This window comes from Cucurbita maxima, unplaced genomic scaffold (assembly GCF_002738345.1).
Source record: "Cucurbita maxima cultivar Rimu unplaced genomic scaffold, Cmax_1.0 Cma_Scf00032, whole genome shotgun sequence".
In the NCBI taxonomy this organism is placed as follows: domain Eukaryota; kingdom Viridiplantae; phylum Streptophyta; class Magnoliopsida; order Cucurbitales; family Cucurbitaceae; genus Cucurbita; species Cucurbita maxima.
Genome location: NW_019272048.1, coordinates 506,409 through 522,225, shown reverse-complemented (window position 1 = coordinate 522,225; position 15,817 = coordinate 506,409). Strand labels below are relative to the sequence as shown.

General features: G+C 37.8%; 4 protein-coding genes across 5 annotated transcripts; 1 reads left to right on the top strand and 3 right to left on the bottom strand.

Moving 5' to 3' along the window:
- The first annotated feature begins 1,653 nt into the window (after positions 1-1,653).
- Positions 1,654-4,829, top strand: LOC111467118 (actin-depolymerizing factor-like). The gene is made up of 3 exons (XM_023111908.1): positions 1,654-1,837; positions 3,243-3,508; positions 4,386-4,829. The coding sequence occupies exons 1-3, from the start codon at positions 1,814-1,816 to the stop codon at positions 4,534-4,536; spliced, it is 441 nt and encodes a 146-aa protein (XP_022967676.1). The 5' UTR covers positions 1,654-1,813; the 3' UTR covers positions 4,537-4,829.
- Positions 4,830-5,579: 750 nt separating this feature from the next.
- On the bottom strand, positions 5,580-8,836 carry LOC111467111 (inorganic phosphate transporter 1-4-like). 2 transcript variants are annotated; one of them, XM_023111900.1, is made up of 2 exons: positions 8,760-8,836; positions 5,580-7,435 (listed from the first exon to the last, which is right to left on the bottom strand). In XM_023111900.1, exon 2 carries the CDS (start codon positions 7,402-7,404, stop codon positions 5,782-5,784), a length of 1,623 nt encoding a protein of 540 aa, XP_022967668.1. In that variant the 5' UTR covers positions 7,405-7,435; positions 8,760-8,836; the 3' UTR covers positions 5,580-5,781. The 2 variants fall into 2 exon arrangements, with proteins under 2 accessions (XP_022967668.1, XP_022967667.1); XM_023111899.1 differs by lacking the exon at positions 8,760-8,836 and adding an exon at positions 8,422-8,495.
- A 655-nt stretch (positions 8,837-9,491) lies between these two features.
- On the bottom strand, positions 9,492-11,725 carry LOC111467110 (inorganic phosphate transporter 1-4-like). The gene is made up of 2 exons (XM_023111898.1): positions 11,618-11,725; positions 9,492-11,377 (listed from the first exon to the last, which is right to left on the bottom strand). The coding sequence occupies exon 2, from the start codon at positions 11,339-11,341 to the stop codon at positions 9,644-9,646; it is 1,698 nt and encodes a 565-aa protein (XP_022967666.1). The 5' UTR covers positions 11,342-11,377; positions 11,618-11,725; the 3' UTR covers positions 9,492-9,643.
- Positions 11,726-14,643: 2,918 nt separating this feature from the next.
- LOC111467117 (ethylene-responsive transcription factor 1B-like) lies at positions 14,644-15,598 on the bottom strand. The gene is made up of 2 exons (XM_023111907.1): positions 15,521-15,598; positions 14,644-15,481 (listed from the first exon to the last, which is right to left on the bottom strand). The coding sequence occupies exon 2, from the start codon at positions 15,455-15,457 to the stop codon at positions 14,804-14,806; it is 654 nt and encodes a 217-aa protein (XP_022967675.1). The 5' UTR covers positions 15,458-15,481; positions 15,521-15,598; the 3' UTR covers positions 14,644-14,803.
- Between the last annotated feature and the right edge of the window lie 219 nt (positions 15,599-15,817).

The following is a 15,817-nucleotide window of genomic DNA, read 5'->3' as shown; positions in this document are numbered from 1 at the left end:
ACTGCCTTCGTACCTTCGAGGAGGCTTGACTCCTTTTTTCTTTTTGGAGTCCTTTGTTCGACATTCGAGGATTTGCCAATCTATTGGCACGGCTAAGCTTAAGGCATGGCTCTGATACCATGTTAGACGAACACGACTCTCCACAATGGTATGATATTGTCCACTTTGAGCGTAAGCTCTCATGGCTTTGCTTTGGGCTTCCCCAAAAGGCCTCAGACCAATGGAGTTAGTATTCCTCACTTATAAACCCATGATCATTCCCTAAATTAGCCGATGTGGGACTTTCATCATCCAACAAACCTAACCCAACCTAAAATTAAAAGGGTTAGATCGAGTTGAGTTGGGTTGTGAATTTTATTTGAGTGGCTCGAGTCACCCATCCAATCAATCCAAAATTTTGATTTATCCAAAAGATTTTCACAACCTAATCCAATTCACGAACAGTCAGAGAAATATATTGTAATTTTTCAAAGAATACAAATATGTTCGAGACAAATAATAAAATTAGAGAACCGAACGAAAATAGAACCACCAAAGCCCCATAAAAAAATACCTAGAAATTATGTAGGGAGGAAGAAATTAATTGCATTTCAATACAATTTTTCCAAATTTGTAAGCTAAAGGAAAATAATACATGGTTTCCATAATAATAATAATAAGCTTTTTTTTTCCTAAAAAAGAATATATATATTAAATATGTGAGTTGGATCATCCAAATAATAAGCAATTGCCACATTTAATTATTATAATAAACCCAATTTTTTTCAAATATCACATGTAATTTCATTATTTTATCATTTTCCTTTTTTGCAACCTTTAAATTCATTCAAAATTATACGAATTTCTATTAATTTATAATATTTTTTAATTAAAAAGTCTAACCGATTAGAAAATATATATCAACTTGAGTATTGGTCAACGTGAAACAGTTTTTTAGTGTCATCCATATACTTTGGTGTCGCATACTTTCCAACTTTCGCCTTAGTTCATCCTCGAATCATATTTAGGTAACAACCCATGGTCAGGATTCGAAATTTAAATTCGGTACCTGATGACCCCCAACATGGTCACATTACCTACTCGTGTCCTCCCAATATGCTTTGTTCAACCTCTGCCTTGGTTTGTCCCCAAACCATATCTAGGTAACAATTCATGCCCAGGATTCAAAATTCGGATTCAAACACCTAATGAACCTCAACATGTTCACGTTATATACTTGTGTCATCTCAATATTTTTTGTTCTCACTCACATGAATCCTAAAAATACCTCTTTCACGCTTAATCATAAAATTACTGTGATTGAGCCACAGAAAAAGAAGTTGCACCTTATTAGTATAGACAGTGTCTTTCAATTCTTTTAAACCTTTCTTAGTCATTTTATTCTCAAAATCATTATCATTTATATTAGTTAGGGACTATTTAAAAATTAATTTCAAACTTTAAAGATAAATTAAGAATTAAAACCAAACATTTTGTTTTTTAAAACTAAAATCACCAAATATAAACTAAATTTAAATCAAAAGCCAAGAACGAAAAGAAATTAAGTTGAGATGAAATTATTTTACCAAATTTCGTATTTTTTTTAGGACAAAAAAAAAAAAAGAAAAGAAAAAAACTTTGAAAGAGAAGAATATTTCAGTTTGATTGTTTGGGAAATTGGGAGGATTAGCCATTGGGTCTCATTTCCTTTCCCTTTCTTTTCTTTCTATATCTTCTGCCTACCATCTCTGATCTTTCTCTTATTCCATTCTTCTTCTTCTCCTCCTCCTCCCTTTGCTTAAGCTTCTTAATCGCCGCCGCTTCTCCGATCATCATGTCGTTCAGAGGCCTCCGACGGGTATCTTTATGTTCTTACTTTCATGTTTTCTTTGTTTTTAACTCAACTACATGTCAACTGGGAAACTGGGTTTTATTCTGATTTGATGCTGATTATGTGTATCTCATGATTCTTAACTCATTTTTGATCTTTGAGAACTACCCATCTTGTGGAGCCTGCATATTTATGTATTTTGTGACCTTAATTTCTTTTGTTCTGCAAATATGGTGTGTTTTGGTGAAAAAAGTTGGATTAGGGAGGTTAAGTTATGGCTCTGAAAGCTTTGATTTAAAGGGAGGAAGTTATGATCCTTACTGATCAGGTTTTGGAGGTGGAGGGTGGGGTCTGGTTGGTATGTGAGCTCTGATTCTGTGCCAGTGTCTTTTTCTTTGTTCGTTCTGCAATTTCTTTTTAGAAACTTTAGGATTATAAAACTTGAATCTATTTGGGATCTCAGGATTAATCATGGTGTTCTGCTCCGTTTGTTTACTTTTGTTGGTATACGTGAGATCCCACGTCGACTTCTAAAGGAGGTGGATTGTGAGATCCCACATCGGTTGGAGAGGGGAACAAGTGCTAGCGAGGACGCTGGGATCTAAAAGGGGTGGATTGTGAGATCCCACATCGATTGGAGAGGGGAACAAGTGCCAGCGAGGACGCTGGGCTCTAAAAGGGGTGGATTGTGAGATCCCACATCGATTGGCGAAGGGAACGAGTGCCAACGAGGACGCTAGACTCCGAGAGGGGGTGGATTGTGAGATCCCACATCGATTGTAGAGGGGAACGATTGTCAGTGAGGACGCTGGGCCCTGAAAGGGGGTGGACTGTGAGATCCCACATCGGTTGGAGAGGGGAACGAGTGTCAGCGAGGACGCTGGGCCCTAAAAGGGAGTGGATTATGAGATCCCATATCAGTTGGAGAGGGAAACGAGTGCCAACAAAGACGCTTGACTCCGAGAGGGGGTGGATTGTGAGATCCCACATCGATTGTAGAGGGGGATGATTGTCAGTGAGGATATTGGGCCCTGAAAGGGGGTGGATTGTGAGATCCCACGTCAGTTGGAGAGGGAAACGAATGTCAGCGTTCTCGCTGGGCCCTGAAAGGGATTGGATTGTGAGATCCCATATCGATTGGAGAGGGGAACGAGTGTCAGTGAGGACGCTGGGTCCTGAAAGGGGGTGGATTGTGAGATCCACATCAATTGGAGAGGGGAACAAGTGCCAGCGAGGACGTTAGGTCCTGAAAAGGGGTGGATTGTGAGATCCCACGTTGGTTGGAGAAGGAAACGAAACATTCTTTATAAGGGTGTGGAAACCTCTCCCTAGCAAACACGTTTTAAAACTGGGAAGCTGTTGCTGTTATTTGTTGATGATTCCTCCATGGACTTCTATTTGATTGCTTGACATTTATGAATTACCTTTGCAGCAAAACACTTTATCTGCAATGGGTGTGAATGAACACACCAAGAAAATATTTTCTGAACTACAGAGAAAGAAAATGTATCGATACGTGATCTTTAAGGTCGATGAAAAGAAACGAGAGGTGGTGGTTGACAAGATTGGCAGTCCTGCAGAAAGCTATGAAGATTTCACTGCTGCTCTGCCCGACAATGATTGTCGTTACGCTGTCTATGATTTTGATTTTGTGACATCCGACAACTGCCAGAAGAGCAAGATATTTTTCATAGCATGGTTAGCTTTTACCTATCATTAACTTACTCTTATCTTTCTTATTGCTATGTTAATGTCTACTTGATATACATTGTTCATTGCGTTGCTCCACAACACAACACTTTGATACATACTAACAAAAACTGTGAGATCCCACATCGGTTGGAAAGGAAAACGAAGTATTTTTTATAAGGTTGTGGAAAACCTCTCCCTAGCAGACGTGTTTTAAAACCGTGAGGCTGATGCCAATACGTAACGGGCCAAAACGGACCATATCTGCTAGCGGTGGGCTTAGGCTGCTAGAAATGGTATCAAAGTCAGACACCAAGCAATGTACCAGTGAGGACACCGGGCCCCCAAAATGGGTGGATTGTGAGATCCCACGTCAGATTTTTTTTTTAAAACTGTGAGACTGACGGCGATGTGTAACAAACCAAAGCGGACAATATCTACTAGCGATGAACTTGAGTTGTTACAAATGGTATCAGGGACAGACACCGGGCGGTGTGCCAGCGAGGACGTTGGGTCCCTAAGGGGGTGGATTGTGAGATCCCACATTGGTTGGAGAGGGGGAACGAAACATTCTTTATAAGGGTGTGAAAAACCTCTCCCTAGCAGACGTGTTTTAAAATCATGAGGCTGACAGTGATACGTAACGGGCCAAAGCAGATAATATCTACTAGTGATGGGCTTGGACTATTACAAAACGTTGGTTATCTGAAGATCAAAAGATTTTGATCCTATGACCACCTGATCACCTGCAACTAGTTAAAATCGAACTACAATTTCTAAGCTCTAGCCACTAGGATTCTTCATGTTCATAGTCACTTGGTTATTCATGGATTATTCTTGCTAAATTCATATGCTTTACTCTTCACACTAGATTATTGTACTTCAGGTCTCCAGCTAGTTCACGAATCCGTGCTAAGATGCTCTATGCGACATCGAAGGACAGCTTTCGACACGATCTCAATGGCATACACTATGAGATTCAAGCTACTGACCCTGCAGAGATGGACCTGGATGTGATCAGAGACCGTGCTCAATGAACAGTCTCGGTTAGTTTAATTTGTTGTTCTCGTCGGGGTAAACCAGCTCGTATTTTGAATACTCATGAATCGGTTTATCCCCGTTTCGATATATGTAAAACCAATCCCTTGGCGAATGAAAACGTTGCACAAAACCGTAAAATAAACTAACATCTGCAGAATGCTGATATATGGTTGATCGACATGATGTTGATGTCTGGTTGCTATGGCTGCTTCTCAGATGTAGATATGTTTGTAATAGAAAATGTTTAGATATCTATCGAACGTATTGTCATTGGTAACTTGTTCTCTGATGGATCTGTCTCAATATCTCTTGGGTTCCTTCATTCTGCCTATAGTTATTGCATTTTATGATGTGAAAGGAAGAACACTACCTATTACCGAACATAGATTGTAATAGTCCAAGTCCACCGCTAGAAGATATTGTCCTTAGCCCGTTACGTATTGTTGTCAACCTCATGATTTTTAAGACGTTTATTAGGGAGAGGTTTCCACACTCTTATCTTATAAGGAATGTTTCGATCTCCTCTCCCACTGATGTGGGGTGGTCCAATGTCTTTACTGGCACACCGCTTAGTGTTTGTGTTTAATACCATTTGTTATAGCCCAAGTCCATCGTTAATAGGTATTGTCTGCTTTGGCCTTTACATTTCCTTATTGTCTGCTTTGGCCGTTACGTTTCATTCTCCAACTGTGAGATTTCACAATCCACCCTTTTAGGTGTCCAGCATCCTCAACCAATGTGGGATCTCACAATCCACCCCTTTAGGTGTCCAGCGTCCTCAACCAATGTGGGATCTCACAATCCACACCTAAAGAGCCCAGCGTCCTCAACCAATGTGAGATCTCACAATTACCCCCCTTGAAGACCAGAGGATCTCACAATTACCTCCCTTGAAGACCAAAGTCCTCGCTAGCACACCACTCGGTTCTAATATCATTTGTAACAGCTCAAGTCCACCGCTAGCATATATTTTTCGCTTTGGCCCTTTTTATAAGGTATCTACTAAGGAGAGTTTTTCACACCCTTATAAACTTCTAACCAATATGAGATCTCACACAGATAAAGTATGAACAAGGAGATACATTTCTAAAATCGTTCACTATTATACTTCCTCAGATTGAACACAAAAATTTCGATAGTCACTCCACGTCATCGAGCACTTAGAAGAAACAAAACTGACATAGAAATACATCAATCGTCCTGTCAACTTTATTGTAACGAGAATCCCATATATGGAATCTTCAAACACATGACTTTGTCGTACTAGAAGATGTTTGGCCACCCAGTTGTCCAATGGTACCATCATCGATCTCGCCCGACATCTCTTCCAACGATTTCCCCTTAGCTTCCGGCACAAGAAAAGTAAACAAAATCCCCAAGAAGTTAAGTGCACCCAACAACAAAAGCGAGTTCTTAACTCCAATCCCAGGAGGATATCCAGCCTCAGTTTTGTTTTTATCTTGGTTTTGAGCCAAATATAGAAAACCAAACGCACCCACCATAGCTCCAAGCTTCCCTGCAGCTGATGATATACCATGACAAGTTGAACGGAATCGTGCCGGGAAGATCTCAGCTGGGACGACGAACGTGGTAGCATTCGGTCCAAAGTTTGCAAAGAAGAATGTTAATGAGTAGAGGACAACGAAGCCGATCCGATTGTCCTTTAACGTCCAATGATGATATGGAATGGCTAAAGCAAACATGAAGACTGTCATGAAGAAGAATCCCATTAGTTGAATGGCAAATCTTCCAATTCTATCAATGAAAGCCACTGTGAACCAATAGCCAGGGACAGTGCTGCAGAGGGCTATCAATGTTTGAGCTCTTGCTATTCTAAAGACTTCTTCAAGTGCATTCATGGTGGCTGCTGGTGGTATCCATCCAATGGCGCTAAAGATATCCTTTTGAAATAAGTTTTGGCTGTAGAAGGCTATGTCAAGTAGAAACCAAGTGCTTGTAGTTCCAAGTAAATGAGTTCCATGGCGACTAAAGAACTCTTTAGAGAGCAATCCATATGAACTAACACTATCACTTGGCGTCGGTTCAGCAGGCTTTGCTCCTTCGCCCTCGATATCCATTTGCATAACTTTCGACATATCCGATGCAGCTTGAGCGGTATCCTTTGCTACAAGCGCGGTGTAGCGTGCGGTTTCGGGCATTTTCATCCTCGAGTAATAAGTAAGAGCAGCAGGAAGAGCACCAACCATTAGTATAATCCTCCAAACATAATCAGCTTGTGGCACAGTAGAGGCAACTGGATCAACAGCATAAGATGGAGCATCAAACTTCGACTTAAACGCCGACGACACGATAATGGCGAATATCCCGCCACCTAAAATTCCAAATCCCTGCATAGCAAACACAGCAGCAATGAACGCACCACGAGTCTTCTTATTCGAGTATTCCGACATGATCGTTGCTGAAAGAGGGTAATCGCCACCAATGCCGAAACCGAGCCAGAATCGAAAGAAGCATAGAGTAGTCATGACACATTGTGAATTGTGGCCAAAGGAGAGGCCAGAGCCTATGGAGCAAACAACCATCAGCATTAGAGTTAAGCCATAGACTCGTTTTCGTCCCATTTTATCGCCTAACCAGCCGAAGAAGAGTTGCCCGGCAAGCGTTCCGCAGAACGCTACGCCGTTAACGGCAGCTGCAACGTTTGGAGGCAATGATCCAGGTTTTTTTGCACCATCAACATGATAGTAGATTCTTCCAAGTAATTTTGTGACAAGGGATATGCAGAAGAGATCATATGCATCAGTGAAGAATCCCATTCCAGCAATGATGATTGCTGTGAAATGGTACCATTGTGTTTTGGCAACATCTAATGCATTTAGTACTTGTAATTGTTCCTTTTCCATGTCTTGCTTCTATTTCTTATACTTGTTTCTTCTGCAAAAACAAAAAAAATATTGTTTCCATTCAACAAAACAAGAACAAAAGGGCAGGAAGAGAGCTATGCATTGCAACAAAACAGAGATCCAGAAATAACCCATCTATTTGTTAATCACTGATCAGGTATGAGTTTAAGTAAAAAATGGTATCAGAGCCCGACAACGAGCAGTGTGCCAGCAAGGACGTTGGACCCCCAAGGAAAGCTCTATAGAGAGGCATTTGAAAAAACTTAAGGAAGCCCAAAAGGGAAAGCTCAAAGAAGACATTTTCTAGCGGTGGAGTTGGGCTGTTACAAATGATATCAAAGACAGATACTGAGCTGCGTGCCAGTGAGGTCTCTCCCCCAAGGGAATGGATTGTGAAATCCCACATATAAGAGTGTGGAAACCTCTCCTCACCAAGACACTTTTAAAAACCTTGAGGGGAGCCCAACAAGGAAAGTCCAAAGAGTACAGGCTTGGACGATTACAAAGGGTATCGGAGCCCGACAACGAGTAGTATGCCAGTGAGGACGCTGGACCCCCAAGAGAAGTAGATTGTGAGATCTCACATTGATTGGAGAGAAGAACGAAAACATTCCTCAAAAGGGTGTGGAAACCTCTCTTTAACAAGACTTGAAAAGAGAAAGCTCAACGAGACAATATTTACTAACAGTGGGGTTGGGCTGTTACAAATGGTAGCACTGTGCCAGCAAGGACGCTGGCCCTTTAAGGGAATGGATGGTGAGATGGTTGAAAGAATAAGTGCGAAAAGAGAAAGTTCAAAAGGACAATATTTACTAACCGTGGGGTTCCTGCAAATAATCAACCAATCAATCGGGGGATAGCATCAGAAAAGTAGCCAGAAAAACATGAACAGTTTTGTATACACGACAAGAAACGCAGTGCAAAATGAGTAATTTGTGGGGGGATTTCGTGGAGTTTAAGGTAAAAGATAAAGCAAACAAAAAGATAAAGAAATGCAAGGGAATGAGTAATAGTTACCGATCTGAGAAGCCTTTGGAATTTTGAGATGAGAAAGAAGAGGGAGAAGTTGAGGCAATATGTATGCAATGGAGATTGAACCGGATCTCAGTTACTCCTTCGGCTTATTTTCTTCTTTTTCCTGCTTTTTCGAATAACCAAAAATGTAAACACATCTACACCGTCTGATGTAAGATGTACGGTGTACAAATTTTTGTTTTTTGTTTTTTTTTTTTTTATATATATGTATCGTAATTAGTATGTACTTGTTGATTTGGGATTCAAAGTTTTAAGGTAAGAGTTTGTAATTTAATTGAGTAATTATTAACTTAAAAATGTTTATTTAGACTCAAAAATACCTACTCTCCATAACTTTCTCCTTCTTATGCTCCTTCTCCATTTCATCCATACAATTCTTTTGCCCTCCTATTTTATTGTTAACTTGCCAACCCCTAATTCTACGATGGCTTCATGCTGTTACAATCGCACTCTTTTCAAATGCTTGCAACAATTGTGAGTCATTCACTCTCACCACTGACTGAATTAGCCAACTCGAAATCGTGTCGTATACCAAGCCTCTAACCCTGCTGTAAGAAGAGGTTCTAGGCAATGGAGACATAGAGATTTTAAAAAAAGAAGTTGGAAAGCAATATTGTAAAAAATGAAGAGCCTAAGCAAATAAAGCAACCCAATATCTTAGCTAACATATAACTTAAGGTAGAAAGAATTGACGACTACTAGTCGAATCCTCTCATAATACATTATGAGGTATTTCAAGTTTGTTAGGCATAGACATGATTTTGCTGAAATATCACACTTAGAAAATATAATAAAGAAACTATACATCATGAAAGTCATAAAGAAAAGCAATGAAGTGATAAAACACAAGGGGTTTGACATGCAACAGGCATGCAGGCATGACCCAACTCGACTTCACATAGAAATAAATATTAACCTTCTCATTGAAGGAACTTATAGAGATAGATTAAATATTTTCATGGTTCAGCTTGTATATTATACTCACTCACATATATCCACATGAACAATTAGCATCAAATTATTTGTAATTACATAATTGACTACGAGACTCTACCTATTCTCGGACGCGAGCGAACGGGAGGAAGAAATTAAATGCATTTCTATAATAATAATATAAGAAACTAAACACTTCCTAAATTTGTAAAATGAAGTGAAATAATGGTGTAGTAGCCTAATTCTAATGGGAATACCACAGGTTGAATCCTTAAGCCTCTGAAACTGTTCTATGGCTAAATGTCTGCGTCTGCCTCCCAAGTTCTTCAATGGTTCCATCTTCGTTCTCGCCGGACATCTCTTCCAATGATTTTCCCTTGGCTTCAGGCACCAGAAAAGTAAACAACATTCCCAACACGTTAAGTCCACCCAGCAAAAGAAGCGAGTTCTTGACTCCAATGCCTGGAGGATATCCTGCATCGGTTCTGTTCTTGTCCTGGTTTTGAGCCAAATATAGAAAACCAAATGCACCCACCATAGCTCCAAGCTTTCCAGATGCTGCTGATATCCCATGGCAAGTAGAACGGAATCGTGCTGGAAAGATCTCAGCTGGGACGACGAAAGTGGTTGCGTTCGGTCCGAAGTTGGCGAAGAAGAACGTCAGTGAGTAGAGGACTATGAAGCCAATTTGATTGTCCTTCAAAGTCCAGTGATGGTATGGAATGGCTAAAGCAAACATGAAGACTGTCATGAAGAAGAATCCCATGAGTTGAATGGCAAATCTTCCAATTCTGTCAATGAAAGCCACTGTGAACCAGTAGCCAGGCACAGTGCTGCAGAGGGCTATCAATGTTTGAGCTCTTGCTATTCTGAAGACTTCTTCAACTGCATTCATGGTGGCTGCTGGAGGAATCCATCCAATTGCGGTGAAGATATCTTTCTGGAATAAGTTCTGGCTGTAGAATGCAATGTCAAATAAAAACCAAGAAATAGCAGTTCCAAGTAAGTGAGTTCCATGACGACGAAGAAACTCTTTCGAGAACAATCCATACGCATTTCGCAGCTGCTGAGTGTCACGATCACACTTTTGAGCATGACCGTGACACTGAGCAGACTCTAGTTCCCACTTTCGAGCATCACCGTGACACTGAGCAGACTCTGGAGTTTCTGCCTCAATATCCATATGCAAAACTTTTGACATGTCTGATGCAGCTTGGGCTGTATCTTTCGCTACAAGCGCCGTGTAGCGTGCAGTTTCGGGCATTTTCATCCTCCAGAAGTAAGTAAGAGCAGCAGGGAGAGCTCCAACCATTAGTATAATCCTCCAAATATAATCAGCTTGGGGCACAGTGGAGGCAACAGGATCAACTGCATAAGCTGGAGCATCAAACTTAGCCTTAAATGCCATAGAGATGAAAACGGCGAATATCCCTCCACCCAAAATTCCAAACCCCTGCATAGCAAACACAGCAGCAATGAACGCACCACGAGTCTTCTTATTCGAGTATTCCGACATGATCGTTGCCGAAAGAGGGTAATCGCCACCAATACCGAACCCAAGCCAGAATCGAAAGAAGCATAAAGTAGTCATGACAGATTGTGAATTATGGCCAAAGGAGAGGCCAGAGCCTATGGAACAAACAACCATCAGCATTAGAGTAACGCCATAGACTCGTTTTCGCCCCATTTTATCGCCCAACCAGCCGAAGAAGAGTTGCCCTACCAACGTTCCACAGAACGCCACACCATTAACAGCAGCAGCAACGTTTGGAGGCAATGATCCAGGCTTTGGCGCACCATCAACATGATAGTAGATTCTTCCAAGTAATTTCGTGACAAGAGATATACAGAATAGATCATATGCATCAGTGAAGAATCCCATTCCAGCAATAATGATTGCTGTAAAATGGTACCATTGTGTTTTGGCAACATCTAATGCATTTAGTACTTGTAATGACTCCTTTCCCATTATTTACTCTCTGGTAACTTTTATCCTACACTTCAACTGGTACTCCTAGACAAAATTCAAAGCGAATGACAAACAAACGACAGGAGGAACAAACAAAACAGATCCAAGAACAAGAACAACCGATCTATTCGTTAATCATTGATTAAGTAAGACGAAAACCAGAAAAGTAGCCAGAAAACGAAAGAAACAAAAGAAAATGTTTGAATTCAAGGAAGAACATGCAAAAACAAATACGAATCAGAGCAACAGAAATCAGAGCTCGATAGAATCACGAACCTGGATACTGTGAATTGAGTGGGGTTTGAAGATTGGAGCAGAGGGATTTAAATATGGGATCGAGGTTGAAGGAGATATGAAAAATTGGGGAGGAATGAATATCCGTAATCTTCCTGATTTAGCGCGGGAAGCCATATCTCAACAAATACAAATGAAATCAAACAATATATATTTATATATATCAAAATTAATTTATATTTATAGGAAAATCAAAATATAATTATATGTATATATTTATTTTATTTTTATTTAGTTTGAAAACTATTTTTTTATTATTTATTCTCGGACCACAATTTAAAATAATTTTTAACTATTTAAAAGATAATTTTCAAAATTTAAATGGAATGGTAAATCTTAATTAAAAGGTTTGAAAATATAAATAGAATTTTATAGATTTAATTTTTTTATTTTTCTTAAAAATAAAAATTTAAATACATGAGCTAAATAACCTGAACCAACCTAACCCAAAAAAAATTCTAATTGAATGGAGTCGGGTTTATTATTGAATAAATTTACGATTTGAATAGCCGATTGAGTCTAAAAAAATGTCTTAATTTGACCTAACCCAGTATTTAGATCATGGTTTAGAATTTGAATTTGGCACCGGATAACTCATACAGTTATCTCGTATAATATGATCATGTTACCTATTTGTCTTGAATTACTTGCAAGAACAAACACTATACCCCACAAACCAATACGGGTTCTTTTGTTCTCCTTTACTCGAGTATCATAATTTCAATTTAATCATGATATTAAATATGGTCAGCGATAAACTTACATAAAACGAGAATATTCATTATCATGTTCCACTCAATGGAAGAAAATAAATATTTTAATTATTTAAAGATATAAATCCAATCATGGTGTGTGAAATAAAAATAAAATTAAAAATAAAAATCTTATATATGTTTGTAGACGAAACTAAATTTGATTGGATATGGTGTGTTGAGGAATGATTTAATGATATTAAATTTATTAATTATTAAAAATCTCTATAACTAACTTTATCTTTAATATTTGTTATGTTTTTAAATGGACGTACGTTATTTGTCAACTATATAACTTATTTAATTCTTATATTATATTATATAATATATATAATATAGTATAATACCACTTGAAGATTCCCTTAAAACCCTAGCTTTGCTCCCTAACATGTTTGGTTAAGAACATAATCTATGGGCTGAGAGGGGCAGTTTTAGATGTGCAAAAATATTAATTTAATGTCATTATAAATCCTAGGTGTCCGATGAGAAGTTTATTATGGTCTGTAACGCCCATGTCTGAGACAAATTCGGATGGCCTCGACATTCATTCTAACATGTTTTGTCCTCACTCATATGCATGAGGTTACCCAACATAGAATTGTTCAGTAAAGCACGACTAAACCATGAAGTTCTTATGATTGAGTTACTGAAAAGGAATGTTCAGATTGTTGGTATAGATAGTGACTTTCTCGTCTATCCTCATGATCGCTCTTATTCAAATGTGGTCTCAATTTATTCGTGTACCCCTTCTTTACTCAGGAATCACATGGTAAGTGCAGTGAGATTTGTGGAACTAATCATGCCTTACGAGTGAACTAAAAACATAGGATGGCTACTGAGCTACTTTGACTCAACCACTTCATCTGGGTTTCAAGTTACCCGAAAAATAAGCTATTATAGTGAGCGGTTGGAGCTAGGGAACAAAATTATGGATAAGATCGAACAAGGGTCAAATCCATATAATATTAAACTTCACGTCTATTGTAAACTTTCACTTTTATCTCTACTAAATCTGTACCTTTAAAAAAAAATCGACACAAAATTGAAAAGGTCAAAAATTTGTTTAGAGATATATAAGATTGTTTTCAAAGTTCAAAAATTAAATAGACATCCATTTAAAATTTCATAGGTTAAACTTGTAATTTAATATATTTTAATATATATATATATATATATATATGAATTATTTGCAAATTTAATAATATATATATATATATATATATATATGAATTATTTGAAAATTTAATAATATATATATATATGAATAATTTAAATTGGAATTTTATGATGAAATGAGATGTCTTGTAAGAGTGGTTTAATTGATTCTTTAGAGAGAGACAAAATAATGGGACATACAATGAAATGAATACCACATTATTGGAGAAGCTAAATATTTTAAATTTTAATTTTTTTTTTCATTTTATTTCACTTTTTCGTAATCAATAAAAAATTAATTAATTCATTCATTTTTATTATATTAATTATGGATTTCGAAATATTGTCTCTAAATAACTTTACAAAACAAAACAAAGAACATGTATTTTTTTTTTTTTTTGTTGGTTTTTTTTATTATCAACTTTTTGCTACCTAATACTATTTTAAATATTAGTTAGTTAATTTTTATATTCATTAATTAATTTATCATTTTTTTTTTAAAATTGTTTTGTTAAATAAATGATAGTTATTTTTAAAAAAATTAGTTTCTAGACTTTCAAAATTATAATTAAAAAATTATTTTTAATTGTCGTTAAAGAACCAATAATAAAAATATATAATTATTTAATTAAATAAAAATAAAATAAATGTATGATATATAATTATATTTCAAACAAACATGTAATTTTTGAAATAATCTAGTTTCAACTTAATTTAAAGTTGAGTGTAATAGTCTAAATCCACTGCCAGCAAATATTTTGTTTTTTTTTTTTTCGTCTGCTCGGAATAAGTTTTTACATCATTATAAAAAATGTTCTATTCTCCTCTCTTTATAAAAATGCTTTGGGACCCAGCCTTCTCATGGGCAATCGACGTGGGCTCTCACAATCCACCCCCTTTCGGTGTCATCCGAGTGTTCTTGTTGGCACTCGTTTCTCTCTCTAATCAATGTGGGACGTCATACCACAAGTTGTTTTTGAAGACTTCTAGAACTTTGAAAAGTTTTAGTAAACAAAAAAGAAAATTGAAAGTTGGTGAAGCAAATATAAACAAAATTCAAAATTTAAGATTACAGTTCATTTAACGTATAAAATTACATTATTGAGAAGTAAAATTTGAACAACCTCACTTTACTTTCATATACTTAAACATCTCTAAGAAATCTAAACCTTCACAAGAACATCAAAAATGGCTGAAAAAAAAAATTAATGAAAGGGATTTATCGACATGAAAATTTGTTTTGAAGATGAAGAACAGACTCTCAGAAAGGATTGATGCTACAACTCTCATATGAACTTAGCATCAACAGTTCTTCCAAATACTCTGTTCCCAAATCTTCAAAAATCACCATATTCTTCTTCTTCTTCATCTTCTTCTTCTCCACCGCCGCCGCAGCCTCCGCCGCCGATTTCCTTCTCAGAGAGTGTTTTCTCTTCAAAGCCACCACCGGCGAGCATCCTTCTTCCAGTTGATACTTAATATCCTGGAGTGATTCCCTCACCATTTCGACCGGAAAATTCAGAACCGCCAGTGCTCCTCTCATTGAAAATGCCGCTTGATCATACGCTAACGCGGCGGCTTCCGCGCTATCAAATGTTCCAAGCCAAACCCTAACTCCATGCCTCGTTGAATCCCTAATCTCCGCCGCGTATTTTCCCCATGGCCGTCGCCTTACTCCTCTGTAACTCTTCTCCGCCGTCGTTTTCCTCTGTTTCTCCTCCGCGAAATCGATCGAACTCACTTCGATTTCTTCCTTCACCGCAATTTTCGATTCCGATTCCGTTTGATTTCCGAGAAACTCATCCGGCAGTGGGATCGGGAAAAATTCGCTCCATGAGAACGACGATTCGGCCGATCCGAACGAAGATCCCGTCGAGAAATCGGAATCGGAGAACGAAAAATAAGAGGATTCCATTAGAAATTCCACCGGAAATTGAATCTTACCGGTCGTTTTACTTCGGCTCTCTGGAAATTGAATCGGAACTCGTAAGAAACTCTCTCTGCTTAAAACAAATTTGAAAAATTAAGCCCTATATATAGCAACCGAAATAATGAAGAATCCCGATCCACAACATAATTAAACTAAAAAGCTTGGGCGGAATTATAAATAATTTAAAATTGAGGGAATGAAAAATAATTTAACTTTTACAAGATAATTAAATATAATAGTAGCTGGGTCACGTGCTCGAATAACGCCACAGGCCCGGCGGCGCCATGGGTCCCATTTTGATTTTTTTTCATTAAAATAAATAATAATTATCCGAATCAGTAATTA

Bases quoted from the DNA above. Each gene is read 5' to 3' on its own strand.
- LOC111467118 (XM_023111908.1), top strand. From the start codon at position 1,814: ATGTCGTTCAGAGGCCTCCGACGG. The intron at 1,838-3,242 runs GTATCTTTATGT...TTACCTTTGCAG, and splicing joins CGTTCAGAGGCCTCCGACGG to CAAAACACTTTATCTGCAAT. The intron at 3,509-4,385 runs GTTAGCTTTTAC...ATTGTACTTCAG, and splicing joins AAGATATTTTTCATAGCATG to GTCTCCAGCTAGTTCACGAA.
- LOC111467111 (XM_023111900.1), bottom strand. From the start codon at position 7,404: ATGGAAAAGGAACAATTACAAGTACTAAATGCATTAGATGTTGCCAAA.
- LOC111467110 (XM_023111898.1), bottom strand. From the start codon at position 11,341: ATGGGAAAGGAGTCATTACAAGTACTAAATGCATTAGATGTTGCCAAA.
- LOC111467117 (XM_023111907.1), bottom strand. From the start codon at position 15,457: ATGGAATCCTCTTATTTTTCGTTCTCCGATTCCGATTTCTCGACGGGA.